At 42.9% G+C, this 27,358-nt stretch overlaps 1 protein-coding gene across 10 annotated transcripts in view; it reads left to right on the forward strand.

The window, feature by feature from the left end:
• The first annotated feature begins 4,691 nt into the window (after positions 1–4,691).
• NTRK2 (neurotrophic receptor tyrosine kinase 2) overlaps positions 4,692–27,358 on the forward strand; it is a 388,663-nt gene continuing 365,996 nt past the window's right edge. The window contains exons 1-3 of one of the 10 annotated variants that reach the window (XM_043453247.1): positions 4,692–4,968; positions 5,864–6,093; positions 6,573–7,146. In XM_043453247.1, the coding sequence (XP_043309182.1) occupies positions 6,935–7,146 (212 nt within the window). In that variant the 5' untranslated portion in view covers positions 4,692–4,968; positions 5,864–6,093; positions 6,573–6,934. Of the gene's footprint in view, positions 4,969–5,220; positions 5,368–5,491; positions 5,620–5,863; positions 6,094–6,572; positions 7,147–7,729; positions 8,331–27,358 lie in introns of those variants that run through there. The other 9 variants (XM_043453252.1, XM_043453254.1, XM_043453255.1 and 6 more) reach the window with 9 other exon arrangements.

Genomic DNA, 27,358 nt, shown 5'->3' on the forward strand with positions numbered 1-27,358 from the left:
TACTTTTCCAAAGTGGTTGTGTTATTTTAGACTCCCACCAGTAGTATATGAGAAATCCAATTGCTTCACATTCTCGCCAACACTGGATATAGTGAACTTTTTAAATTTTAGCCATTCTAATTGGTATATAGGTATCTCCTTATAGTTTTAATTTGCATTTCCCCCTAATGATGTTGAGCATCTTCTCATGTGCTTATCTGCCAACTGTATACTTTCTTTGATAAAATACATGTTGAAATCATTTGCATACTTTTGCAATTGTTTATTATTATTAAGCTTTGCGAGTTCTTTATAAAGTCTCTATAAGCCCTTTATTAGATATATGATTTGCGAAGAAATCTCTCAGTTTTGGGCTTTTCTTTTCATTATTTTAAAAGTGTGTTTTTAAGAGCAGAAATTAGTAATTTTCATAAAACCTAATTATCAATTTTTCCTTTTTACATTATGTTTTATCTCTAAGTATTTTATATTTTATGCTATTGTAATTAGTATTATTTTAAAATTTTAATTCTTGATTTTTTATCACTAGTATATGATACAATTAATTTGTAAACACTTAAGTTGCATTCTGCAAACTTCATAATTCACTTATTAATATGAGTAACTTTTGTGTAGTTGAAGACTTTCCTGGTGGCTCAGATGGTAAAGTGTCTACCTACAATGCAGGAGACCCAGGTTCAATCCCTGGGTCAGGAAGATCTCCTGGAGAAGGAAATGGCAACCCATTCCAGTATTCTTGCCTGGAAAATCTCATGGACGGAGGAGCCTGGTAGGATACAGTCCGTGGGGTCATAAAGAGTCGGACATGACTGAACCACTTCACTTCACTCACTTTTGTAGTTAGAGTTTATTGAATTTTCTATGTAAGAGATCATGTTGTTTGTTTATAAAGGTGGTTTTATTCTTATTTTCCAATATGGATTTTTAAAAATCTGTATTTCTTGACTTACTGCACTGACTAGAATCTCCAGTATAATGTTGAATAGAAATGGTGAAATTGGATATCCTTGTTGATATTTGGGAAAGAGCATTCTGTCTTCCACTTTAAGCATTATGTTAGCTGTAGGTTTTTTCATAGATTTTACTTATCAATTGAGGCTGTTACTTTTTATTTCTAGCTTGCCAAGAGTTTTCAGGGGTAGATGTAATCAAATACTTTCCTAAGGTTTTTGAAATCATGATATAATTTAAACTTTTTAGTCTGTAAGTATGGTAAATTGTGTTAATTTTAAAATATTTTATGGTATTATTTTTCCTTAATTATTTTGTGAAATTCATCAAAGAAGCCATTTGGCCCTGGAGTTTTCTTTTCTTAAAATTTTTTTAAGATTAATTTTTTAATTGGAGGAAATTGCTTTACAATGTTGTGCTGATTTTTGCCTTACAACAACAAAATGGAGTTTTTTTAATGGGAAGATTTTAAACTATAGATTAAACTTCTCAAATAGATATGGGACTATTCAGGTAATCTATTCCTTCTCTAGTGAGCTTTGTTATCTTTTATCTCTCAAAAATACACCTCTTTCATTTAAACTGTCAACTTCATCTGCATAGAATTGTTCACAATATTTCCAACTCTCTGACGTTGTCATTGCTTTCACTGCTGTTATTGATAACCTGGCATGCTGAAGTCCATGGGGTAGCAGAGTTGGACATGACTGAGCGACTGAACTGAACTGATTGATAATCTGTGTCTTCTTTCTTTCATTTCTGGCTAGCCTAGCAAGAGATTTATCAATTTTACTCATCTTCTCAAAGAATTGTCTTTTGGCTTCATAGATTTTCTCTCTCGTTTTTCTGTTTTTTAAAAAATTGCATTATTTTCCATTCTGATCTTTATTATTTCATCTCCCATTTTACTTTGTGTTTCATATGTTCTTCTTCTTCTGGTTTCTTAAGGTGGAAATTGAGGTCATTGGTTAGAGACGTTTCTTCTTTGCTGACATAGGCATTTAGTAGGCTACCTACCTGACATAGGCTATAAAATCCCTCCTAAATACTTGAAGAGGCTTTAGTGGCATCACACGAATTCTTTTTCTAAATATTTGTTTAACATCTGCCTTCCCCACCCTCCTAGCTTTGCTGAGCACAAATTCTGATATGTCATATTTTCAATTTCCCTTTTGAATGTTTCTTTGACCTGGTTCCCTTTATCTTTTCAAGTAGTTTAATTATCTGCATGTGCTAATCAGTACTACATTTCACTGAATACTTAAGATGGACCTTCTGCAGACCTCTGGAGTGCTCTCTCTCTCTCTCCATCACCCTCTTCACTGCTTCTGTCCTTGGGAACTCTGCCTTCCTTGATTTCCCTGAACTTTCAGCTATATCAGGGAGTTGAACTCTGCCTGGGTTCCCTTGCCTTGAGCCACACCCTTCACTGCCTTATGCCCACTGTCTTGAAAGTTGTTGTTTCAGGTGTTTTGTTCAGTGTGTTGTTGGTTTGGTTGGGAGGCTAAATGTTGCCTATTACTCCATCTTAGTCAGAGGCAGAAACTGGCAGTGTTTTTGTTTGTTTTAATCACCCAGTTTGGAAGGTTAAGATCAACTTATTATGCTATTACAAGCACTAGAAAATGAAATGGCATAAAATAGAAAACAAAATACCACTGTATTCCATGTATTAAAACAAATTTTGTTTAGTGGAACTTTTGTATTAATCATATGCATATATGTACCTGTGCATTGGATTTTGATTTAAAAGGCATTTTTTACTGTAGGCCATGGGCTTCCCAGGTGATGCAAATGGTAAAGAACCCACCTGCCAATACAGGAGATGTAAGAGACTAGGGTTCGATCCCTGGGTTGGTAAGATCCCCTGGAGAAGGGTATGGCAACCCACTCCAGTATTCTTGCCTGGAGAATCCCATGGACAGAGGAACCTGGGGGGCTACAGTCCATAGGGTCATGCAGAGTTGGACACACTGAAGCAACTTAGTATATCGCACATGGTGAAAATAGTCTTAGAAACATTGTTCTAGGAATATCATGGTCCAATATGGACAAGAGTCTGCAATGCTTAGTCTCCATCTCTGCCTTGAAGAGTTCATATGATTTTGGCGAAATTATCCCTATTTTATTTTGTTCACCTGAAAACTGTTCACTATCACATATACAGACATGGTCTGAGAAACCCTGATATCTTGTAGGTCTTAAATTGAGGTAGATTGGTACTTTTATCAGTTAAGAAACAGTTATTGATTGTCCAGTGTGTTTCAGGCACTGTACATGAAAATGTTGACATACCAGTGTGAAATAGAGGGAGGCTGTCCCTGGTCTCCTGCCAGAACATACCTGGTGACTTGAGAAGACAGAAAGTCAGGCTCCAAGAACTGATGTGAGTTTTCACAGCACAGAAAAGACTGTAGAGATGGAAAGGAAGGTGTCCAGGCAAAATTATTCAGATAGACTTGCAGGGTTAGAGGTTAAGAAAATGTAGCTGGCCTGTTTGAGGAAACTCAACTTCAGTTAATTTCATTAAACACACACACACGTATATTTTAATACCGACTACATCCTTAAGATATATTAATGAAAAATAAAGATCCTTGCTTTCATGGAGTTCATATTCTACTGAAAGAGAAATAATATGAATGTAAATTATAAATGATATAATAAGTAAATTATTTATTAAAAGATGGTAAGAACTATAGAAGAAACAGGGCAGGAATAGAAAGCTGATCAGAAGTGGGGCTGCTAGTTTTAATTTTAAGAGATATTCGGTAGGGGCATAGTTAGACTCTAAATACACTAGTATTACGTATCTCTTACAATACAAATTCTAAAAATATTCCAACATAATTAGAATCTTCTGCTCTGCAAACCACTCTAAAACTGGCGGTCCTTTGGATGTTGCCTTGACACTTTACTGCCAGTAGGGTGCAAATGGACCTCTTCTGGGAAAAATGGGAATCTAGTGGAGATGTGAGAGAGATGTATTTCTGTACACACACTTCCCCCAGGTGTTCCGCAGGGACAGCTCCGTTAAGGACACTGGCAAGACACGAGGAGGAATGTTATTGTATGACCTGGACCAAAACATTTTTGCCTTTGGCTTCTCTACTTTGGCATATCTTCCCCCAGCAGGGGCTGAGCAGTGAAATGAACTTTAGGCTGGCCAGTTCAGCACTCAAGGCGTGTCACAGCCAAGTGATGGAGGTGAGGGAAAGGCCTACTGGCCTTGTCTTCCTGCCCTGCAAAGAGATCATTTGGATGTTGCCCGAGGATTCCCGCTTACACTCAGCGCCCAGGGTCTGTACGAAAGCCCCACTAAATGCTTTCAGTTCCCTTGTAATATTTAAGGCAGAGCCGAGATCTCAGCATTCACCTTGGCGTTCAGGGTTCTCGATCTTACCCACCCCCAGCATTTTCGGATAGATTTGTGGCCATGCTTATCTTTTGGAGGAGATCCCATCCCCGTCGCCCTTTTTCGAGGGGAGGTCTGCCAGCCTTTTTTCCCGGGAGGAAGCTGGCGAGAGCTGGTGAGCCGCTCACGGGTCGGGCAGGGGTGCGCACGCGTCGGGCGCCGCGGGTTGCGCATCTGGAGCCAGAGAGCGCCCCCCGCGCAGTGCCTGGCGCCGCCGCGGCCGTGGGTTGGTGCTCCCAAGCGTGCCGGGCGCTCTCTCCCCGCGCGGGGGCACCAGAGCCCTCGGAAGTGTCAGGCACTGCGGTGCATTTTCCCAGTTCCCTTTTAAATGACTGCGGAAAAAGAGACTCTCCGAGCCGCAAATGCGAAGACGGATTCTCAGACAAGGCTTGCGAATGCCCCGCAGCCATCATTTAACTGCGCCCTCAGAGCAGTTACGGTTTGTCACTCGACCCTCCCGGATCACCTCGTTTGTCCCTAGTGAGACCCCCAGGCTCTGCCCGCGCCGGGCTTCTCAGTAGCTGGATGTGTGTCGCGCTCCGGGCAGCGCGGGCGCAAGGCACGCGTTCGCTCTCACCCGCGCACACACGAAAACGCGCAAGGTACGGCAGGGGAGCGAGGGCTCTGGGTGCCCCGCGTGGGGGTGGGCATCGCGGGGAGTGAAGCTGAGATCTGGGAATGGCTGCGTCCTGCCAGGTTGAAGGATGAGATAAAATGACGCGGCGCCACACATCGGACAGGCCAGGGTTGCTACCGCGCATTTAGGGAACCCAATACGCGTCAGGCGCGCTCCCTTCCCCTCACAAGTCTCTGTTTCCCGGGCGTGTGATGCCAGGAAACGATAGGAAAAAAGACCCGCTTAGAGAGCCGGAGTTGCATTTGGAGACTGCCCTCCCTCTGCCAAAGCACCAACGGGAAGACCCTCCGAAAACACCGATCCCCAAATAGATGACCCGGAATGGGGGCGGTTATCCTTGGTTACCAACGCTGGACACGTTTCGGTGTTTACAATATTTATTTATTTTTAGGATAGCTCGTCCTCTCTTTTAGGCAGGATGGGAAAGGAGAATGCAGCGGGGAGGGAAAAGGGAGGGAGGATTCCTATAATAAGAATCAGCGCATTTTTTCAGAGCTGAACCGAGCCCGGTTTCCATTTCAAAAAAGGAGACGGCCTCTACTGCGATTTTAGAAGAGACCTGGGTGTGAATTAGGGACTGGGAGGTGTCAGAGCCGGGGAATGGTTCCGCTTAGAGGTACCTGGGTCTAAATGCACGCACACACACGCACACACAGGCGCGCGCGTCTACACGGCCAGGCTGTGTGCGGGTGTGCGCGTGTGTGAACTCCCACATGCTGCTGCTGTCTGCTTCTGGCCAGTGGCACCGATGCTTCCCTCCTCCCCGCTCACCCCCAGATTCCCCTCCCCTCCCTGTTGCTTTTGTCTGGAGGGTGTTATGGGTTTGTGTGTGTATGAGCGTGTGTGTTTTTGGATTTCAGACTAATTTTCTGGAGTTTCTGCCCCTGCTCTGCGTCAGCCCTCACGTCACTTCGCCAGCAGTAGCAGAGGCGGCGGCGGCGGCGGCGGCGGCGGCGGCGGCGGCTCCCGGAATTAGGTTGGAGCAGGAGCCTCGCTCGCTGCTTCGCCCGAGCTCTCCGAGCTCCGTGCCCAGCGGCAGGAGGAGCCTGGACCCAGGCGCCGCCGGCGGGCGGTAGGCGCCGGAGCCGGGGTGAGCAGCGCGGACAGTGACCTCCGTCGTCTCGGCCCTTATTGTCCCCCTAGGGGTGGTCGCGGCGGCTCCCCAGGTGGGACGCGCCGCGCCACCTGCCCGCGCCCCCTGCGCCCAGGGGCCGTGGCGGATTCTGCAGCATCATTCGGGGGCCCCGTCGCGGAACCAGCGTCCTCGGTAGTCTCCGCGCCTCCCTTTAAGGAGTCCTACCCCTGGCAGGTGCCATGGGATCCTGACCCTTGCCCCATTTTCCCCTCCTTCAGCCTTAGGCACCGGGAGAGAGTGGGCACAGTGGGCGCGGCGTCAGTGCCATCGAGGGGCAAGTTTATTTCTAGGGCCGGCCGGAGCTGGGCACTCATCTATCCACAGTATCCCGGCTGGGCTCGCGGTGGGGGTGACGCGAGCGCGGAGGGAGAGTACCCCAGTTCGTGGCGTATGGGGACTTGAGCTCAGCCTTACGCGTATCTGTTTGTCCTCAGCCCCGAGGTGCGTCCCGGATCGCAGCGCGCGTCTAGCCAGAAGCCTGAGCCCCAGAGCATCCCGGGAGCGCCGCGGGCCGGTGCTCGGCTCCCTGGGCCATGCAGCGGCGGCCGCCGCGGAGCTCCGAGCGGCGGGAGCGCCCCCTGTGAGAAGGCCCGAGATGCCCCTGCCACTGTGAACGGTGCCGCCCGACAGGACACGCTCAGCCCCTGACACGCTCGGCTCTGCGCGCCTGAGACCAGCAGCGAGAGGAGAGAGCGGTGAACGCGGCAAAGGCCACTCGGCACTGGCAGGGGAGACCGGCCGGGACAGCTCAGCGACACGCACTTAGGCTAACTTGGGCTGGCACTGGTGGCTAGGAATGTCGTCCTGGACCAGGTGGCATGGGCCTGCCATGGCGCGGCTCTGGGGCTTCTGCTGGCTGATTGTGGGCTTCTGGAGGGCCGCTCTTGCCTGTCCCACATCCTGCAAATGCAGCGCCTCTAGGATCTGGTGCGGCGATCCTTCTCCTGGCATCGTGGCATTTCCGAGGCTGGAGTCTACCAGTGCAGATCCCGAGAACATCACCGAAATGTGAGTTCCTGGTCCTCTTCCTTCTTCATCCTCTCTTTGCCTCTAGGGCTAGGCTGGCCAGGGGGGGGTCCCTCTTGGGCATGAATGTTGTCTCAAGTCTGGGGAGAAGTCAGAGAAGAGAGGTGCAGGGCTGGGCCGTGTGTCAGTTACCTGTTTTACTGCCTTGGTGCTGTTAACACTGGGAGAAGTGTGATAATTTAAAATGTTCTAAATAATAGATGTCTATTATGTACTATTCTTATGCCCTTTATATTTCAAAGCCCTGCTGGGTGTTCTTTAGTCTTTCCATATGCAATAACTTAAGTTTTGGACATTTTTGTTTCATCAGGTTCTCTGTGTATATTGGGTTAGGAGCAGTTCCAGTAATATTTATGAGAAAGGAGGTTAAAATAAGTAACTTTTGAAAAATCTGCTGAAGGAAGTTAGAGTGTCTCCCCCTTAGCCTCTTTCTCTGAGAGTTGGAGTTCACCAATTTCCTTTTTCATTTTATACATCAGATTTTGCATAGGAGATTGCATCCAGAGATGGCCTTGAAAATAATCTGTAAGAGGAGAAGTTCCGAGTGTTGAAATGCACTGGCTCAAAAGAGAAAATGCGATCCTTGGAAGCCTAAAAGCCTGGTCTGATTTAATTTGGACTTGACTTCCCAGAGATAGAATTTTGAGATCATTTGGATTATAAATCTTAATTGCCCATTGAACAGTTCCCCAGGAGGAGGTTGGATGATAAAGCAGCATGGGATACTCTGATGAATGCTGTCTTCACCCTGGGACCCCTGTGTCCCTGGAAATGCTCGAGCTTGTCCTGGTCCATTGGAGAAGCAGAATTGTGTATTTCTGTCCTCGTCTGATGCGTTGTGACAAATCTGTTACCAACTAGGGGCTCACCAGTCCTTTCTCTAGCATTCCCCTGTTCCCTCTATTAGAGACTCCCCCAGCCAGCAACTTTACCCTTTTATATGTTTCATTAACATGATGTTTTATTCATCCATAAAAAGGATTGTAAGGCAAAGTTTCTCCCGGTTTACTTGAGGCTGTTGACACCACCATAGGCAGCGTTGAAAGTAGGGCTTGGGCTGTGGCCTTCCGGTTGGCGAGTGCGCATGCATCTCCCCCCACCCCCCCACGGATAACACACACCCTGGTTGTGCCAACGTTGTTGACCGAGACAACCTGTTTTTTAATGTAAGTAAGAGGCCTTCCCAGCCTCTGCTGTTTGTCCTGTTGGTGATGCTCTTGTTAGAGGGCTCAGGCAGAAGGAAATGACAACAGAACAGAGGAAAGCGTGCCGGCCCAGCAGTGCTGAGACGTGCCGGGAGCCGCCAGCTGTCAGGCTGGATCCAGGATGCTCAGATCGCAATCCTGTTGGCAAGGAGAGCAGCAGGCAGAGCTGGAGAGGAGGGGTGGGTAGGGTCCCGACCGCGCCGACCCTGGCTTGGGCTGGTAGAGCCTCGCCAGGCTGGTCAGAGTGTCTGTGGCCTTTTGTCAGGATTTGTGTCTTTTTCATGAGATGGGGTGTCAGTAGTCAGATGGAGGAAGCCATATGGAATTCAGAGCCCTTCAGACTATTTTGAGACCATGAGGAGTGCCTAAAAACAGTTGATGTTATTTTCTTTTGTGATTGTTTTAAAATTCTGTATTAGGTGCTAGATAGATAATGAAGGAGGAAACATAGGGCTAATTATTATTTTTTTCAGTTTAGTAATTTTAAGGCCGTAATTGGAGGAAAACTCTCTTTAAAAATATTATTTTACGCCTGAGTGGTCTTAGCTTCCTGATAGATATGAAATTATTAATAACAGATTTGAGTAGAGTTTTCCTATGTCAGTTCTCACAATTGTTATTTCCTTTTATCTGATGGCAGGTTCCTATTTTCAGGCTTACTTTTTTTTTTTTTTTTTTTTACATTTACTAAAACATTTGTCACAGTTGTTCATCTTATAATGGTAATCATAATTCCTAATTTTTACTCAATTTCTTCTTCTGATTTGAAAATCCATTGAGATTCAGAGAATGGAGAGGTGTGTAAGCTCAGTGTATAGGAATGGGGAATTAGTTTAGAAACAGGAGTCAAGCTGATAGAGGTGAGCTCTGAGAAAAAGTACTTTTCTCCACTCATTCCCTCAGTTTTATTTGTGCCTCATCAGTTTATGCCCCAGTGGCCTTATCTGTAAAATGTATTGAGATCCTTGTTTGGAAAGCACTTCATATAATTATTTTGAATTCTGCTGCTTTGATATCAAAATGACATCAGTGGTTGGGCTTGTTTCACTCTCATCCTTATATGACACCATCTGTGCTCTCTTTCTTACATATTAATATTTGCTTGAACAGCTCTTCAATTCTTGGCCAGTGGATACCAGCTACAGTTGGAACCAAATTACACTTTCCTTTTTTTTTTTTTAACTTTGTTATTAGACCCAGTGGTATTCCTAAAATAACCTGTTTTAAAGTTCTAGTTTAATGAAGTTTAGCTGAAATTATATGTTTCTGTTTTTTAAAAGTAGGAGTAATGTAGCTGAATAAAGTGTGATTAGAACTTGCTGAAACAGTTTACTATATCACTTAAAAATAGTAAATCTTAAAAAAAAAAGTAAATCTTTCAATATCTATATGTTGGGGAAATTGCCTGGAGAATTCACATGGACAGAAGAGCCTGGCGGGCTACAGTCCATGGTGTCGCAAAGAATTGGACACGACTGAGTGGCTAAGCACACAAGGGAAAAGTCACATTCACTGTGCCTTTTAAGGTTCAGAGAGAAACCATGGTAGAACATTTAAAAAATATACCTGTAGACTAATTAAGGGGGAGGATTTTATTTTTTGATTCTACATGTATGTTTTAAGCCATGCTGACATTTCATTTTCAGAGTCCTTGTTTGAACCTGTTTTATTAAAAATCTTCCCTTCACAGTATCTGTCTCATATTCTTTACCCACTGATGTGACCTATGTCTAGGTCTATGTCCATCTATAGTTACACATCACACCTGCCTAAGGTCACACTGCCAGAAAGTGCCAGCTTCTGTTATTTGGAGATGATTATCCCAAAGCAGTGCTAAGTTAAATTTACAAACAATACTATTGTCACATATAAACAGGATGCAAGAGTAAAGTCTGTTGTTGGAGTTATGTAATCAGCCATTTAAGTTTCAGATTGTGTCAAAATGCTTCGCAAAAGACACTTCTGTCTCACCCAGTGGTAAGAGATATGGTTTAAATGTAAAATAGGTCATGGATTTTTAAAAATTATGGTCAGAAACACATGACATAAAATCTACCTACCACGTTAACCATTTTTAATGTACTGTTCAGAAGTGCTAAGTGTATTCACATGGCTGTTAAAGGGCATGCAATTTTGTATTGCCCGTATTTTATGAAGACCAGCAGGGACTTTTTGTTTCTAAATTTCTTTGGTGACATTCACTGATTTGGGATTGATATTTGGAGACCAATCTAATATTTTTCCTCTTAGTACAACATAAATAGGATTTGTAGCTTCTGCTGCTCAAGCCTCTGTGTGCGATTCATTGTTGGCTTGGTTAAGCAATTGTAATGTTATGTCATTAATACATTAAATTTGGCTCTCTCACCTGCGTAAGCTTTTCCACTGCTGCAGTTAATTGTACTAAAAAATTCTGGCATTTAGAAGGATTCAAAGGCATCAGATTTTATCACTCTGATATTTACCTCTCAGCCCCTCCACTGGGAGTTCTAGAACCTTGAATTGTGCTTTACATGCATTTAAGAACTGCAGCCTAAGTTTTGATTGTGGTTGCATAAGCCAGATTGGACTTGTTAATAAATTAGGCGGTCTTACTTACATCATTCATTATTCAATAAAACTTGCAAACAAGTTAAAAACAGTCTTTCTTCCTAGTGAAGGCATTCACACAATTCAGCTCAGCACAGCCATTTGAAATCTCAGTTTCATACTTTCTATCTCTACACTGAGGAAGTTTTTATTACATTGGATAAAGCAATCGAAAAGCCCTGTGACCTTCTGACCCTACTTTCTTCCACCTCTCCCTCTCTATCACCTCTCACTGACTATACAGGAAAATGTGTTTGATTATTTTTCTTCTCTGAAAAGTGATATTTCCTTATGGGAATTCAGAGCACTAGAGTTGAGCGAAGAGCCTGGGTTATATATTATTACAAGCAAGTAATGGGAAATTAAGATGATGTGGTCATAGCTCCCCAGCTCTGTGTTTAGTTTTGTTTAAGATCTTTCACTGTTTCTATCCCGTAAACCTCTGTTTGTGTTATTTCAGTATTCCCTTGTAAAGACATTTTCTAAGTCGAAAAGTTGGCTGAACAGCTGAGACTTGAGGTCTCTTTCTCCCCAGGAACATTCTGCATGATTGCTTTGACTGTCTCTAGGTTGTAGGGGCATAAAACCTAGACCTTTTCTTTAGCTGGGGAAAGGGAATTTAATTTTTCTTTTTCTACTTTTTGTTTCTTCTTCTTCTTTCTAAAAAATCTTTGGTACCAAGCAGGTGCCTCCAGTTTTAGCTCATTGTTCATCCTTCCTGTTCTGAAAAGAAACAATATCAAGCCATTATTGAATATTATATCCTGACATTATCCACCCAACTAACTTTACTGCTTCTCTAAAGAAATTCTTGTAGGTTCAAAGCAGTAGGGTAGAATGTAGCATTGAACCTGCTGCTGCGTATAGCAATGCCAGTTTTTGATTTTACTTACGGTTTACAAATCAGTTGGATGATTTAGGGGAGAGGTTATTTAGACAGGGCAATTTTTTCCCTCGTTTGGTGTATGTAAGAGAAAGAAAGGGATAGGAAAAAAAAGCTGAACCTTGAGTTATTAATAGTTGATTGATCATTTTCATAATCTATTTGTTCTAAGTTTTAAAAACATAAATCCCACCCCCAGGTGGCAGAGATCTGAGCCCTGCAGTGGCCTGATAATTTTAGCTTCATATTTGATTTCTGATTGATCTCTATTAAAAGAGGAAAAGAGCCCACATAATCAGGATGCCTTCTAACCATTTGCTTTGCTCTCTGGGCTGTCCAGAGGACTGTGAAATGGTAAATATTGATCTCAGAGATGAAGGAATGAATGAATGCTTATGGTTGTTATAAACCTGGGGAGAAAAATAACACATAGGTACTAAGCTTGCATAGTTCAACTCCCCACTCCACCCATGTTACAGAAAGCTGGAATTACGTGATCTGGAAGCAGCTCCTTAATGTTTCCAGGTCTGAACTTGTCAGATGTAAACCGAGGGCTTTGGACCCTGTACTCTGATTCTGAAGCTCCACAAAGCTTCAGTTGTGGAGAAAGTTCACTTTATATATCAGCTCTGAAGTAAGAAGTGGTGCTTAGAGCCTGGCAGTGAGAGACTCTAAGGACCTTCCACATCATCATGTCCTGTGTGCATGTTTTCAGCATCTGCTCTGAATTCTCCAAACCATCCATGTCTTTTTAAATCATTAAAAATTAATTTTTATTGGAATATAGTTGATTTACAATGCTGTGTTAGTTTCAGGTGTATAGTAAAATGAATCTGTCATATATATATATATATATATATATATATATATATATATATATATATGAATCTGTCATATATATATATATATAAATGTATGTGTGACAGATAGATGGGGAAACAGTGGAAACAGTGACAGACTTTATTTTTTTGGGCTCCTAAATCACTGAAGATGGTGACTGCAGCCATGAAATTAAAAGACGCTTGCTCCTCGGAAGGAAAGTTATGGCCAACTTAGCATATTAAAAAGCAGAGACATTACTTTGCCAACAAAGGTCCCTCTAGTCAAAGCTATGGTTTTTCCAGTAGTCATGTATGGATGTGAGAGTTGGACTATAAAGAAAGCTGAGCACCAAAGAATTGATGCTTTTGAACCGTGGTGTTGGAGAAGACTCTTGAGAGTCCCTTGGACTGCAAGGAGATCCACCCAGTCATCCTAAAGGAAATCAGTCCTGAATATTCATTGGAAGGACTGAAGTTGAAGCTGAAATGCCAATACTTTGGCTAGCTGATGTGAAGAACTGACTCATTTGAAAAGACCCTGATGCTGGGAAAGATTGAAGGCAAGAGGAGAAGGGGAAAATAGAGGATGAGATAGTTGGATGGCATCAGTGACTCAATGGACATGCGTTTGGGTAAACTCTGGGAGTTGGTGATGGACAGGGAGGCCTGGCATGCTGCTGTCCATGGGGTTACAAAGAGTCGGACACAACCGAGTGACTGAACTGAACTGAACTGCTGTATGTATATATATGCCTACATTTTTAAAGATTCTTTTCCCATATGGGTCATTACAGAGTACATCCACGTCTTTTTAAATGTGAGAGACTAAGAAGACTGGTGGCATGTTAGTGCTCGGGTGATGAGTCCAAGTTCACAGGGTCACTTAAAATCAAGATCAAGGAAGGAGAAGGGGCCTTAGAAATGCTCTGCTTCAACCCCCCTTGCATGAATGAGGGGCAGAGAAGAGAGTTGCTTTTATGGCCATGGCACATTAAAGACATCATGGCACCAAGAGGCTTCCTGCTAGCATCCAAAGGTAGTGCCAAAACCTTCCCTCTAGGGGGCCTCCCCTCTGTTCTGTTTCCTTGGACTGAACCTGACTCCAGCCCACCCTTTTAGAAGCATTAGGGATGTGAAGACAAATTTAGTCTGGCTAAGTCTATGGGAACCTGTCTCTACTGGAGACAGAGCAGTTAAAAGTTCATGAACTATTGATCACAAATCAATAGCCTGATCTTTGCATGGGGGCAAATATATTTTTTTGTTTACTTTACTGTGAGTGTGGTTGTTTGTTTTAATTTTAACTCTTCCTCTTCTCTAACACTTTCACAAAAGCTAGGTTGCAGAGAAAGGCCTTCATGAGTTGGCTGCCATGAGAGACGCTGCCCTTGCACCTACTGGACCATCCGGGCAGGTTAGGATTGGAGGGAGGGCAGAGCAGACAGAGCATAATCGAGGCTGTTGCCCCCGAGTCTTTGCCACAGTCAGGGGTGGTTATGTAGGTGGAGGAACCCACAGCCTTGTATACAGAGACTGTCTTAGCTCCCATGAAAGTCCTGTGGCTGGAGTGTACTATTCTTTCCAGCCTTCTCTTTGCCTCTGCCTTCTGATTGCCCCAAGATGGATAGCTGAGCCAGTGCGCAAGCTTAAGTTGTTGACTCCCATTCGGAATTCATTCTGCTACCATTTTATACATTGTATGTGGCCTGTGCTAAGCCTTTTCCAGTACAAGCACACTTCTGAGACACACCTCTGGTTTCACACAGGGCTTCTCCCCAAGGGTCCTGGAGAGCACTTTACAGACATCTGCTTATTTAGGTTTAAAACCTCGCTCTGAAGTAGGTGGGAAGGTCCTGACAGCCTCAGAGGGACTGTCAGGTTGGTTGGCTTGCATGGGGTTCTCTGGTCAAGCTGAGCGTAATTCAGGATAGAATTTTATGCAGTCTTGCTTAGGGCTTTGTCTGCTCAGACCCGCCTATTCAGATTTGGCCTTGAGAGTACAGGCAATTTTAGGAGAAGTGTAGTTATTCAAATAAATGTTCACAAGTTAAAGAGCACAGTAGTGGGAAGGAGGTGGATTGAGGCTTCATCTTGTATCTTTCTCTTCTACCATCATCTTCTCCTTCGTCATCTGTTGTACTCTTAAGAGGTAAATGATTTGTGTGCCCTGGAGAATATGGGATCTTCTAGTATAGAATAAAAATTTTGATAACCATACATCATTTAGAATCCCTCTTTTTATTGCAAAAAATGACCTATTATTGCCCACCCTTTCCTATTATCTTCATATTCCAATCATTTTCTGAACAGAGCAGACACACACACCCTAGAGTTATATTTGTGTGTACAAATGTGTCTATGAATATATAAATATAGGTATAAAACTCTGCTTGGTGTGGGCCTTTCAGACTTAAGTATCTTGAGTTGTAAAATTTTTTCTAACAATTAAAGATTTGCTTCTTTAAACCATCTAGATAGACATTTTGGGGATTTAATTGACACACAGCATTATATTAGTTTCAGGCCTACAACATGATTTTCAATATCTGCATATATTAAAAAATGAGTACCTTAATAAATCTAGTTAACATCTATCACCCCACATGTGTGTGTGTGTGTTTGTGTGTGCAAGTCTCTCAGTTGTATTCTGCTCTTTGTGACCACATGGACTATATAGCCCGCCAGGCTCCTCTGTCCGTGGAATTTTTCAGGTAAGAATATTGGAATGGGTTGCTATTTCCTACTCCAGGGGATCTTTCCGACCCAGGGGTCTAACCTGAGTCTCTTGCATCTCCCACATTGGCAGATGGATTATTTACCACCACGCCACCTCGGAAGTCCCATCACCACCCATAGTTAGAACATTTTTTTTTTTCTTCTAGTGATGGGAATTTTAAATCTACTATCTTAGCAACTTTCAAAAATATACTACAGTATTGACTGTGGTCACCATGCTGTATATTATATCCCCTCTCAGACTTTTAATTTTGTTTTACTCATTCTGGATTTCTCTCAACGAGGACCTGACAGAAGGTCTTCTCTAGGTGAAATCTGTAAGCTTCAGAGCAGTGACTCCGTGCTGGGTTAGCTGACCCAGCTACTCAGAAACCCATGTGTCTGTCCTCTTTGATCAATTCTCAACAGAAACAAAAAAATATTTTCGAACAGTTCTACAATAGTGTTATTTAAACCAAAAGACATTAGAGTTTTGATTTTCGACCTCTGAAATACGGTGCCGTTTAAGAAGATAGGCTCTTGTGAACTCTAATCTTTGCCATAAAAGTTGCTTCTATTTCATGTGCCCTGGAGTCCCCTGCTGCGAAGTGGCAGAGGGGCCTGGGCCTGAATCCTCTGACTGTGGCTCACAGTGGGAACAGTTTGCTTCCCTTCTTCGGCCTTGGCACAGTTGTCTTGGAATGTGTGTGCCGGCCTGGGAACTGGGGTGGGCAGAGAGCTTGACACGATGGCCGCTGAGTTCTCTGGCAAGCCAGAGAAAACCCAGCCAACCTCACAGCCTTGTTGGTCTGCTTTCAGCCTTACTTCACAGCCCCTCTGCTAACTGACCACCTGCCGATGCAGGAGACATAAGAGACATGGGTTCAGTCCCTGTGTCGGGAAGATCCCCTGGAGAAGGGCATGGCAGCCAAGTCCAGTATTCTTGCCTGGAGAATCCCATGGGCAGAGGAGCCTGGCGGGGTACAGTCCATGGGGTCACAAAGTGTCGGACATGACTGAAGCAACTTAGCACGTGCACGCCATCGTATTGCCCTTGCCCTCCTGGGTCTGGCCTTTTCCCTTTGTGACCCTTCAGTCTCCTTCTTCTGTTCTTTATTCCCTTCCACACTGCCCCCAACATACAGGCACACACATGCTCAGGCAGATGGTTGGCTGCAAAGCCCCTTTCATGGACAGTGAAGAAGTCTTGGGTTGCAGAACCCGTGGATTAACCACCATGGTTCCAACTGAAACTGGCCTGCCAAGGTCAACTCACTCAGAGAGGGAGCAGCGTAAAGGACCCTGGGTAACTGGATGGGGAGATGGGAGTTGGGGTTCAAGTCCACACTCTGACAGTTTCAGAACTCAGGATCCTGGATGAACCATTTAATCTCATCAGCCAGTTCCCTCATCCTGAAACTGAAGGTTGGGCTTAGTTGGATGCTAATCTCTAAAAAATTCTGTGATTCTGAGTCAGGCAGCCACAGGTGCCAGTCTTTTCTGTTCTGTTCTGGAATTCACCCTTGCCTCCTCCTCCAGGGCTAACCTAGATCTTGCTCCAGGTCTCTAGGTATCTTAAAGAACAGAGTCCCATCTGTGAGTTTCTCTAGGTTAACTGCTTTGGTTCAGGTTAGATGGCTTTGCAGATTACCTTCTCCTTGCCAGCCTGTGTGGCAGTGCTCCCAAGGTTTCCCACCCGTTAAAACAGCTATCTCCCCCCCACCCCCGGAGGTTAGTGTTTTTAACATGCACTGTCTACCTGCACTTTTGGGCAACTGCATCAGCTAATCCACCCGTTTCCATCTGCTCAGAATACCTGCTACCATGTGTGTGTGTTCTGACCTTTTCAGTCCACTCTTGGTCCATTTCTGTGGTTGCTGCTCCAGAAGGATCTCTAATTGGCTTGCCTTTTTGCCACTCTTCACCTTCCATGACCCCCTAAGCAGGAGCTTGCCTGAAATCAGCTTTCATCTTTCTGCCTCCACCAAGTTTCATTTTCATCCTGGCTGGAATAGTTTACCACGTTTCCTGATCGTCATGTGGGCCGCCTGTCATCTAAGTCAAACTTCATGCAAACATTAGTTCAGTTTACCTAGTGTTTATTGAGGACACTGGTGATGCTACAGACACATTAGGTACTTTACTGAGTCAAGAAGCCTCTGAGTAGCTTATACATAGTGGGAGAGAGAGAGATATAATTTTAATATAATGTGATAAGGACAGCCAGTGCACATGAGGCTAAAACCCACATTTACGTGGCGATTGTTTTCAGCTTCAGCCAGACCTGGGACCAATTACAGAGGGTGTTTCCTCCCAAATGTGCATACTTTTCATTGTTAATAGTGGGAGGCGTGGACGTGTAGACGGGATGTGAGCAATCCGCATGCCTGCTTTCTATGATGACAACAGCCCAGCTGAGTTTGGTTATTTTTTCTCTGTCAATATTGTGATGTTCTTGTGGCTTTATCCACTTATATTCCATATGGACACACTGCCTGTATCTGAAACCAACCTTTCCCTTCCAGTACATGGGAAGGGCAGGAGTGTTTTTAGCTAAAACTAATCACTCCCCCTCTATGACAGAACCCATCCCCTTTAATTTTCTCTGTTGATGACTTGCCCTCTCCAGTCTGAATTTTCAGTCTCTTCCTCTTGTCAGTGTCAGAATTTAAGCAGGACTGGGTCCCTTCCATCTTAGAAAACTTTTCCTTTAGCTCTGTCCCCTTCTTCTCCTTCCAGGTCCCTTTAGTCTTGGCCCTTTTCTCTTTTTCTTTGACTCCTGATCTTGGAAGTCTGGTCTGCATTTTGTCTGTTTCCTCCCCTCTGAATCCAATCTCAATCCACTGCTTCATCAAACTTGCTCTCCACTGCATCCCAAAGACCTTCATAGAACTAATCTAAGGCAAATTTCTCTGCCCTTCTCTTATTTGCTTCTTAGCAGAACTTGGCCTCATTTCTCACTCCCTCCTGAAGCATTCTTTTTTTTGGCCTTGGTGTCAATGAGGTTTTCTCATTTTCTCCCTAACCATCTGGCTGGGGGCAGTCTTCTTACTTAAAGGCTTCCTTTTCTCTGCTTTTCTCCTTAAAGTCGATGTCCCTTCAGCTTTTGTCCTAGGGCTGCTTCTCTTCCTGAGCTATGTCACCCTCACTTATGACTTCTGTTGCCTTCTGCATTCTCCTGATGTCCTAATAATTGTCCCCATCAACTATAGTGATGACCTTTGGGTCATCTGTCTACTGAACATCCTTCTTGGATATGTCATAGTGCATCACGCTTGACATTTCCAAATTAAATCATCATGGTCACCCCAAACCCATTTCCAGTGTTCCCTACCTTAATGAATGGCGCCACTGCCCACTTGGTCAAAATGTTTTGTTTTGCATGGCAAAACCTTGGCTCCTCCCACTCCTTAACCCCTGTATTCATTCAGTTATCTTGTCAATTCACTTCTCTAAATATTTTTTATATTTGTCTAATTCTTTTTAATTCTTTTTATCTCTACTGTCCAGATTCCCTCATTCATTTATTCTTGCTTCCAACAGATACTAACTGGGATCTACTCTGTGTCATGCTAAGTACTTGGGATATGGTTGCAAGCAAGACTGACCTAGTTTCTTTTCCTTACCAAGCTTGCAGTCTGGGAGGAGTAAGAAACATCAAACAAATACTTATACAACCAAATAGTTAACTCAAAACCACCGTCATTTTTTGCTTAAAATGCAGCAGCTTCCTATGTGGCATTCTGGTCTGCAGTCTTACCCTCCTTGTATCCATACACCACACTATGTTGGAGTGGGCTTTCCAAAATGCTGACCTTATGTCATTGCTTCTAATCACCCCATGGCTCCCCATGTCTCTTAAAATAAAGCCCAAAGTTGTGGTTTTTTAGGTTAAAACAAAACCAGATTATTACTATATTGCTATACAGTAAAACATATAACTGTCACATAGATTCAGACATACAGTCAGCATAACAGTTGCTTTCTACACCAGCAGATCTATAAAAGAGAACAAATTATTAACTGGAAGCTTGCTTGGTGATCTTGGAATTAGAGCAAGGGCACTTAATTCTGCATTTAAAATGTTAAATGGCATTAAGTTAAGCTTGCCTGAGGCATCCATCTCCATAATGGGAGAGCCTTTACAAAGGGGAATGCAGAACTTGAAGTACTTTGGCCCAGGCCTGTGTCCCCTGGATGGACACTCCTTTCTCTCGCCTTTATTCACTGCCCAGCACCAATTCTGACTGACACGTTCTTTCTTTAGAAAGGTTAGTGCCTTTAGCCAAGACTTGCTCAAGCCTGGGAGCCCTTCTGAGTCTTTAAAGTGATTTTGCACATTTTTTTTCTTTGAAATGCATTAACGCTATTATATGGACTTTTATTCATAATTAGTTTTTTAAAATTAATATTTGAATGTTTTAAGAGATATAAACAGTATAAAGAAGTATATCCCAAAAAGTTAGTCTCTCTTCCATCATGGGTTCCAACTGGCCAATCCCTATGTCTCTTTCTCCAGTAGAAACTTTGATTTTAGTTTGTGTGCCTGCTTTTAGAAGTAGTCTACTCAAGCATATGAGTCTACTCACATATGTGGGTATGTATATACATATGTACGTTTATGTATACATATATATGTATATAACTGTCTACATTTTAGTATTTTTTTACTTAACAGTGTATCTTAAAAATGTTTCTGTATCAGCATATGTGGGACTTCCCTGGTGACTCAAGAAACCGCCTGCAATGCAGAAGCCACAGGAGATGTGGGTTCCATCCCTGGGTCAGGAAGAGCCCCTGGAGGAGGGCATGGCAATCCACTCCAGTGTACTTGCCTGGAGAATCCTATGGACAGACAAACCTGGCGAGGTACTGTCCGTAAGGTCCCAAATAGTTGGATCTGACTGAAGGGACTTAGCAAGCATGCATGCATCGGCATATGTACTGCAACCTTATTTTTCACATTCACACAGTAGTCATTGAGGAATAGATTTCATTGGACTAATTTTTACTTGGACACCCTGCGTTCAAGTTCTTTCACACTTGCATAATTTTATCTATAGGAAACGTCTCTAGAGTTTGAATTACAGGGGCATGTGCATGACATTTGTGATTTGATAGATATTGCCAAGTTGTCTTGCAAAAAGATCACATCGTTTTATTCTGCCACCCAAACTGGAAGCACCTGTTTTTCTACAGCCAAGCTGATACTGTTTGTTATCAAAACCTTTGACCTTTGTCAATCACATTTCTGGGAAATAGTGTAGCATCATCACTTTATTTCGCAATTCTTTAATTATGATTTGTTAAAAATCTTTATATATATATGTAAGTAGCTCAGTTGGTAAAGAATCTGCCTGCAGTGCAGGAGACCTGGATTCAATCCTTGGGTTGGGAAGATCCCCTGGAGAGAAGGAAATAGCAAACCACTCCAGTATCCTTGCCTGGAGAATCCCATGGACAGAGGATCCTGGTGGGCTAGAGTCCATGGGGTCGCAAAAAGTCAGGCAAGACTGAGCCACTAACACACAACAAGCCATTTGTACTTCTTTTTCTGTGAACTGTATATCCCTTAGGCATTTTCTTTTTCTATTGGATTGGTGACCTTTTCAAAAAATTGATTCCTAAAATCTATTTAGCAATAAGAAAATTTATGCTTTGTCTAATGTTTTGCTTGTCTTCTGATGTTGATCATAGTTTTTGGTAACACAGAATTAAATGTTTTTGTAGTAAAATTTATTATTTCCTTATGACTTCTGTATTGTAAATGTGGCTAAAAAGAGTCTTTCCTTCTATAGGAGTATAAAATAAGTCTCCTATATTTTCTTCTTTTACCTTTACTATTTCATGCTTCATTTCTCTATCTGGATTTTTAAAATATAAAATGTGAAGTAGTAAAAACAACTGTTTCAAGATAGCTAATCAGTCTATCAGGTCTCCTGACACCATTGATTATATTATTCAACTTTTCCCTCACTAATTTAAATAACAATTTTAAATTAAATACTTAAATTTTAAATGAATTCTGATACGGTTAAGTATAAAGATCATCTTTGTGTTTTGGCTTATTTTGGGATCTATCCTCTTCTGTTAAACAGTTTGTCTGTTTACATACTAGCACTAAACTTTTTATCTTCTGAAGTTTCACATATATTTATGTGTTTTCTACTTGTATTAGTCTTACTCATAAATTACTTTCAGAATTTTCAGGATTATTCTTACATGCTAATTTTTCCATATGCATTTTAGGAACTGCTTTCCTAGCTCCCCCCACATAATATCGATGTTTTAAATTAAGACAACATTTATATTTGTATATTAAAATCTCATAATTTCTTAATAAGTCATAAAAGCCCTGCACCCTCTAATTCAAGCACGTTTCTCAAGCCTCATTTTTTTCCTCTCCCATTCTTTAATAGGATGATGCAGTCTCCCTGAGTTTTAAATTGCCCTATGGAGTTATAGTCTCACTCACCTCCAAGGCTTCACACTGGCTGTCCTCTCTGCCGGGAATACCATTCTCATGGCTCCTGCCTCTGACTAACCTCCTCTGCCTCTCTTCCTCTGGGCTATATGTCTCTACCAAGTGCTTTTACAGCCCCCACCCAGTGTTTCCCAACCCCATCATAGGTCACTTAATATAGTAAATGCAGGCCTACCTACCAGTCTGTATGCCCTCTTATAGTATGAAGTAGTTTTAGGCACTCAGTCCAACTCTTTGGGACCTCATCGACTGTAGCCCGCCAGGCTCCTCTCTCCGTGGGATTCTTCAGGCAAGAATACTGGAGTGGATAGCCATTCCCTTCTCCAGGGGATCTTCTTGACCCAAGAATCAAACCTGGGTCTCCTGAACCGCAGGCAGATTCTTTTCTGTCTGAGCCATCAGGGAGACAGGGACCACGTGGATCTTGTTTATTGTTCTTCCCTAGCACAGTGTCCTAGATCTCCCTATTGTCTACAGACACAAGGATACACACACACACACACACACACACACACACACACACACATGTGTATCCCCTACAAATCTATCTTTTAGAATTCCAAATGAGAGTATTTATAAAGTTGTTCTTTGGGCTGTCAGTGTGTACATTTCTAGACATGATTTTCATAAAGTCATCAGGTTAAGATGTTTGTTTAAATAAATAACCTTTATGGAATTAAATAGCACTATGCTGGTTCCTGCACAGTAAGAAATCAATTCATCGTAGACACAGCATCATTGGAAAGGAAGAAAGGAAGAGCTTTGATGAGACAGGATTATTATGTGTCCAGCAGGAAGGAGAGACAGGGAAGAGATGGAGGGTGAATGTAAGCAGATGAAGAGAGATGCAGAACCAATCAGCTCAACAACAGGGGTAAATCCAGGAAAGAAGAGTCATATTAGGGAAATTCGATCTCCAATGAACACATGGGTCTAATGAGGAAGATTTGTGCCTTTTCTGTTGTATAATAGCTAATAATGGATATCCCTGTGGATCAAATGCAGTTTTCCCTGCGACTGCATTTATGGCGCTTCACTTAAAAAGCGACTCTGGTGTGAAATTTCAGATGTGATTTATCCTTGTAGTGTGGATGGTAGAGGCTGTGCATTTGTCAGGGGTGTGAACAGTATGTCAGTTTAATGAAGCACCTGTTGCACGTCCTTTTGCACCTTTGCAATCAGGGTGCGTTGGGCTGATCCTGTAATATTTCATGGTGCTTCATTTATATTTATAATAATTGACATTATCAGTCATCTTAGACATTTTGATGGTTGTTTGCAAAACTGATCACAAAGCAACTGATAGACATGAGATTTGCAAGTCTTCTAAAAATAGAGTGGGGAAGAATATAGGTGAACAGATTGTGTTGAATAATCCAAAGAGATAATTCTCCCTTGAGATAAATAACATCCATTTATTTATGTTTACACGATGCAGTATGTTCATAATATACATAACAAATGAAAATAGTTTAGACTCGTGTATTTTGAAATTTAAACTTAAAAAGGAATGGTCATTATGGAACGAGCATAAAACTCTTAAGAGAAAAGTCTTATTTTTGGTTGAGTCACTGACTCTCATGGTAAACCCAGGTGGCCCTCTGGGGCTTAACTTCTTTGCCATCTCATTTATTTTCTCAGGGAATTGCTTTCTCATTAAAAAAAAAAAAAAAAACAAAAACTCCAGAACTTTCCTAGAGCTTAACTGCCTGGTGACTTGAAAGCATTGCTGAACCTTTTATTTACGCCAGCCTACCCTAGAGTCCAGTCTGTCAGCACTCTCCTTTTATTGTAGATTAATATCTATACATGTACAGTTCAGTGCGCCATAGACATTCTGTTGACGAAGTTATTTTTTCCAGCAGATACCTGAAATGGAGGATAGGCATTGACTGTTTATACATGGATTGATTGCTTGATTGATCCATTTATTCATTCATCTAGTCAATTAGTTAATCAACAAATATGGTTTGACTATGTTCTCCCACCAGGTAGTTTTCTGGGTCCTAGGTAATAAGACCTAGGCCAGCTCCTCCGGTTTATATGGCTTGTTGTAGGTCCCCAGTCAGATCATTGTCCTACACAACTGAACTCATCAATAGCACCACAGACAGCAACCTTGGACCCTCCCACCCCCACCAACACACACACAGACACACAGACACACACACAGACAGAGTTGTGCCTAGGAACATGCTCATCTGCAACAGGAGGACAGACCCACAGAAAGGCCTGCACAGGCCCGGGGAATGGGCTTTAGGGTCTTTGGGTAGAAAATTCTGAGGTCCTACTAGGTCAAGAAGGGCAGGTGTGATTTCCAGGCGGGAGTATCCTGCTGCCTCATATGGAGGAGGACCAGAGTGAGGGCCTCTGACATGCCAGGGCCCACTGCCTAGAGCTAAGGGGCCCAGGGACAAGGCTGTCTGGGTCTTTGCCTTATGGATCTGACCTTGACTTCATGGTAGTTTTGAGCCATTATGTGCTGTAGAATAGAGGAAGTACAGAGCTTTTGCATAGGAGCATACAGAGGGGACCAGATGCCATGATCTTAGTTTTCTTTTCTTTCTTTTTTTTTATCTTAGTTTTCTGAATGTTGAGCTTTAAGCCTACTTTTTCACTCTCCTCTTTCACTTTCATCAAGAGGCTCTTTAGTTCTTCTTCACTTTCGGCCTTAAGGGTTATGTCATCTGCGTACCTGAGGTTATTGATATTTCTCCTGGCAATCTTGATTCCAGCTTGTGCTTCATCCAGCCCAGCATTTCTCATGATGTTCTCTGCATATAAGTTAAATAAGCAAGGTGACAATATACAGCCTTGACATACTCACTTTCCTATTTGGAACCAGTCTGTTGTTCCATGTCCAGTTCTAACTGTTGCTTCCTGACCTGCATACGGATTTCTCAAGAGGCAGGTCAGGTGGTCTGGTATTCCCATCTCTTTCAGAATTTTCCAAAGTTTGTTGTGATCCATGCAGTCATGATTGATGTTGAAGCTGAAACTCCAATACTTTGGCCACCTGATGTGAAGAGCTGACTCATTTGAAAAGACCCCGATGCTGGGAAAGATTGAGGGCAAGAGGAGAAGGGGTCGACAGAGGGTGAGATGGTTGGATGGCATCACCGACTCAATGGACATGGGTTTGGGTAAACTCTGGGAGTTGGTGATGGACAGGGAGGCCTGGTGAGCTGCAGTTCATGGGGTTACAAAGAGTTGGACACGACTGAGCAACTGAACTGAACTGAACTGAACTGACCTGATACAGACGGGTGGCCTTCCCTGGTGGTTCAGATGGTGAAGAATCCACCCGCAATCCAAGAGATACGGGTTCAATCCCTGAGTCAGGAAGATCCCCTGGAGGAGGGAATGGCAACCCACTTCAGTGTTCTTGCTTGGAGAATCCCATGGACAGAGGAGCCTAGCAGGCTACAGTCCATGGCGTCAAAAAGAGTGGTGCAGTCCCGTGACTGGGTGACTAATACACACACATACAGAGGGGTGGTCAGGCTCTCCAGACTGCTCGGCCCATTGCAGTACCCTCACCTCTCTTCAAGGGAATTCTCAAGCATGGGGATCCATGTTTCCAAGAACAACTGTGCAGGATTCTCTCCCCCCCCCCAACTTGTGTTCCTACAAGCTTTGTGATATTGCAGACACAGACAGAACAGCAAAGCATAGACTCTGTCCCCAGAAGTTAATGGGGAATCTGTCCCAGAAGTTAAACATCAGTAGCTGCAGGTTTCCACTTTTCTCTCTTCCCCATACAGATTTTATTATTGCTCCTGAAAGTTCTAGATCTGAATGTACTATTTTAAGAATTATTCAGCTCTTTCAGTTTAGTTCAGTCACTCAGTCAAGTCCAACTCTTTGTGACCCCATGAGCCTCAGCACACCAGGCCTCCCTGTCCATCACCAACTCCCGGAGTCCACCCAAACTCATGTCCGTTGAGTCGGTGATGCCATCCAACCATCTCATCCTCTGTCATCCCCTTCTCCTCCTGCCTTCAACCTTTCCCAGCATCAGGGTCTTTTCAAATGAGTCAGCTCTTCGCATCAGGTTGCCAAAGTATTGGAGTTTCAGCTTCAGCATCAGTCCTTCCAATGAACACCCAGGACTGATCTCCTTTAGGATGGACTGGTTGGATCTCCTTGCAGTCCAAGGGACTCTCAAGAGTCTTCTCCAATACCACAGTTCAAAAGCATCCATTCTTCAGTGCTCAGCTTTCTTTATAGTCCAACTCTTACATCCATACATGACTACTGGAAAAACCATAGCCTTGACTAGACGGACCTTTGTTGACAAAGTAATGTCTCTGCTCTTTAGGGTTGGATAATTCTTTTTAAAGGTACCCTAGGAGGATTCTGGAATTGTGAAAACTGTGCCTAAAATGTTTCTTTTCTCATTATATATTTTTTCCAAATTGAAAAATCATGTGTCAATAGCAATGCTTAGATGGATCAACAAATTAATATTTCCTTTTCTTTGGAAGTTTGTGTTGGGAATCACAGAGGTTATGAGGCAGGATGACTTGGAGGGTTCAGAGCCTTATTCTGAGATTCGTCTGCCCCTGCTACTTTGGACTAGTTAAATAGAGGCCTCGCTCTCTCAGTTTCCCCATCTGTAAAAGGAGATAATAATAGAACCTTTCTCATGGGGTTTCTGTGAGGTGAAAATGAGCTGATGCATGTAAAATGATTGTACCTATGCATAACACATAGTTAGAGCTTGGCTGTCTGTTTTTATTTTATTTATTTATTTTTGTTTTTATTTTTATTGTGTGGCTATCCTCAATTGTGCTTTGAAGGAGAGTAGACGCTATAGGTCTTGGGAAGTACAGAAAAGCAGAAGAATCTGACTTGAGTGTGGCACTGGAAAGTTGCCGGGTTTAGGAGCATGGATGTAAAAGGGTGCTGGTTCTCCTTATTGGAGCCTCTGTATACCCTTTCCCTGGCGTACATGGTTCCATCTTGGTGCGCTCAGCTGATTGGGATACTGGACATTTGCGTGCTGAGCAGTGATGGGTCAGATTTAGCTCCTGTGACTCAGGTCATGATCTTGGTTCTGAAACTTTGTTTTCTCCAATAGTCCTGGTCCATTTTATCTATGAGATTGTTTGCAACAGTTCCCATGGTCTCTGGAGGTTATCAATCAATTTGTATTGCATTTTCTCTTTTTACTGTCTTTCTCATTTTTAATTGCAAGACCTTTACAGAATATATACCTTCTCTTTTTCTTTGTTTTAAAATTCTGGTAAAATACACATAGTAGAATTTATCATCTTACCATATTTAAAATGTACAGTATGTGTCCTTAAGTACATTCACATTATTGTGCAACCAACACAACTATTCAAATCCACAACTCTTTTCATCTGCAAAACTGAAATTCTATACCTGTTGAATGACAACTGCCCATTCCCCTCCCCCAACTAGCATTCTACTTTCCATCTCCATGTATTTGATTCTCTAGGTACCTCCAAAATATGCATCTTTTCTAGCT

Source organism: Cervus canadensis, chromosome 30, assembly GCF_019320065.1.
Source record: "Cervus canadensis isolate Bull #8, Minnesota chromosome 30, ASM1932006v1, whole genome shotgun sequence".
NCBI lineage: Eukaryota > Metazoa > Chordata > Mammalia > Artiodactyla > Cervidae > Cervus > Cervus canadensis.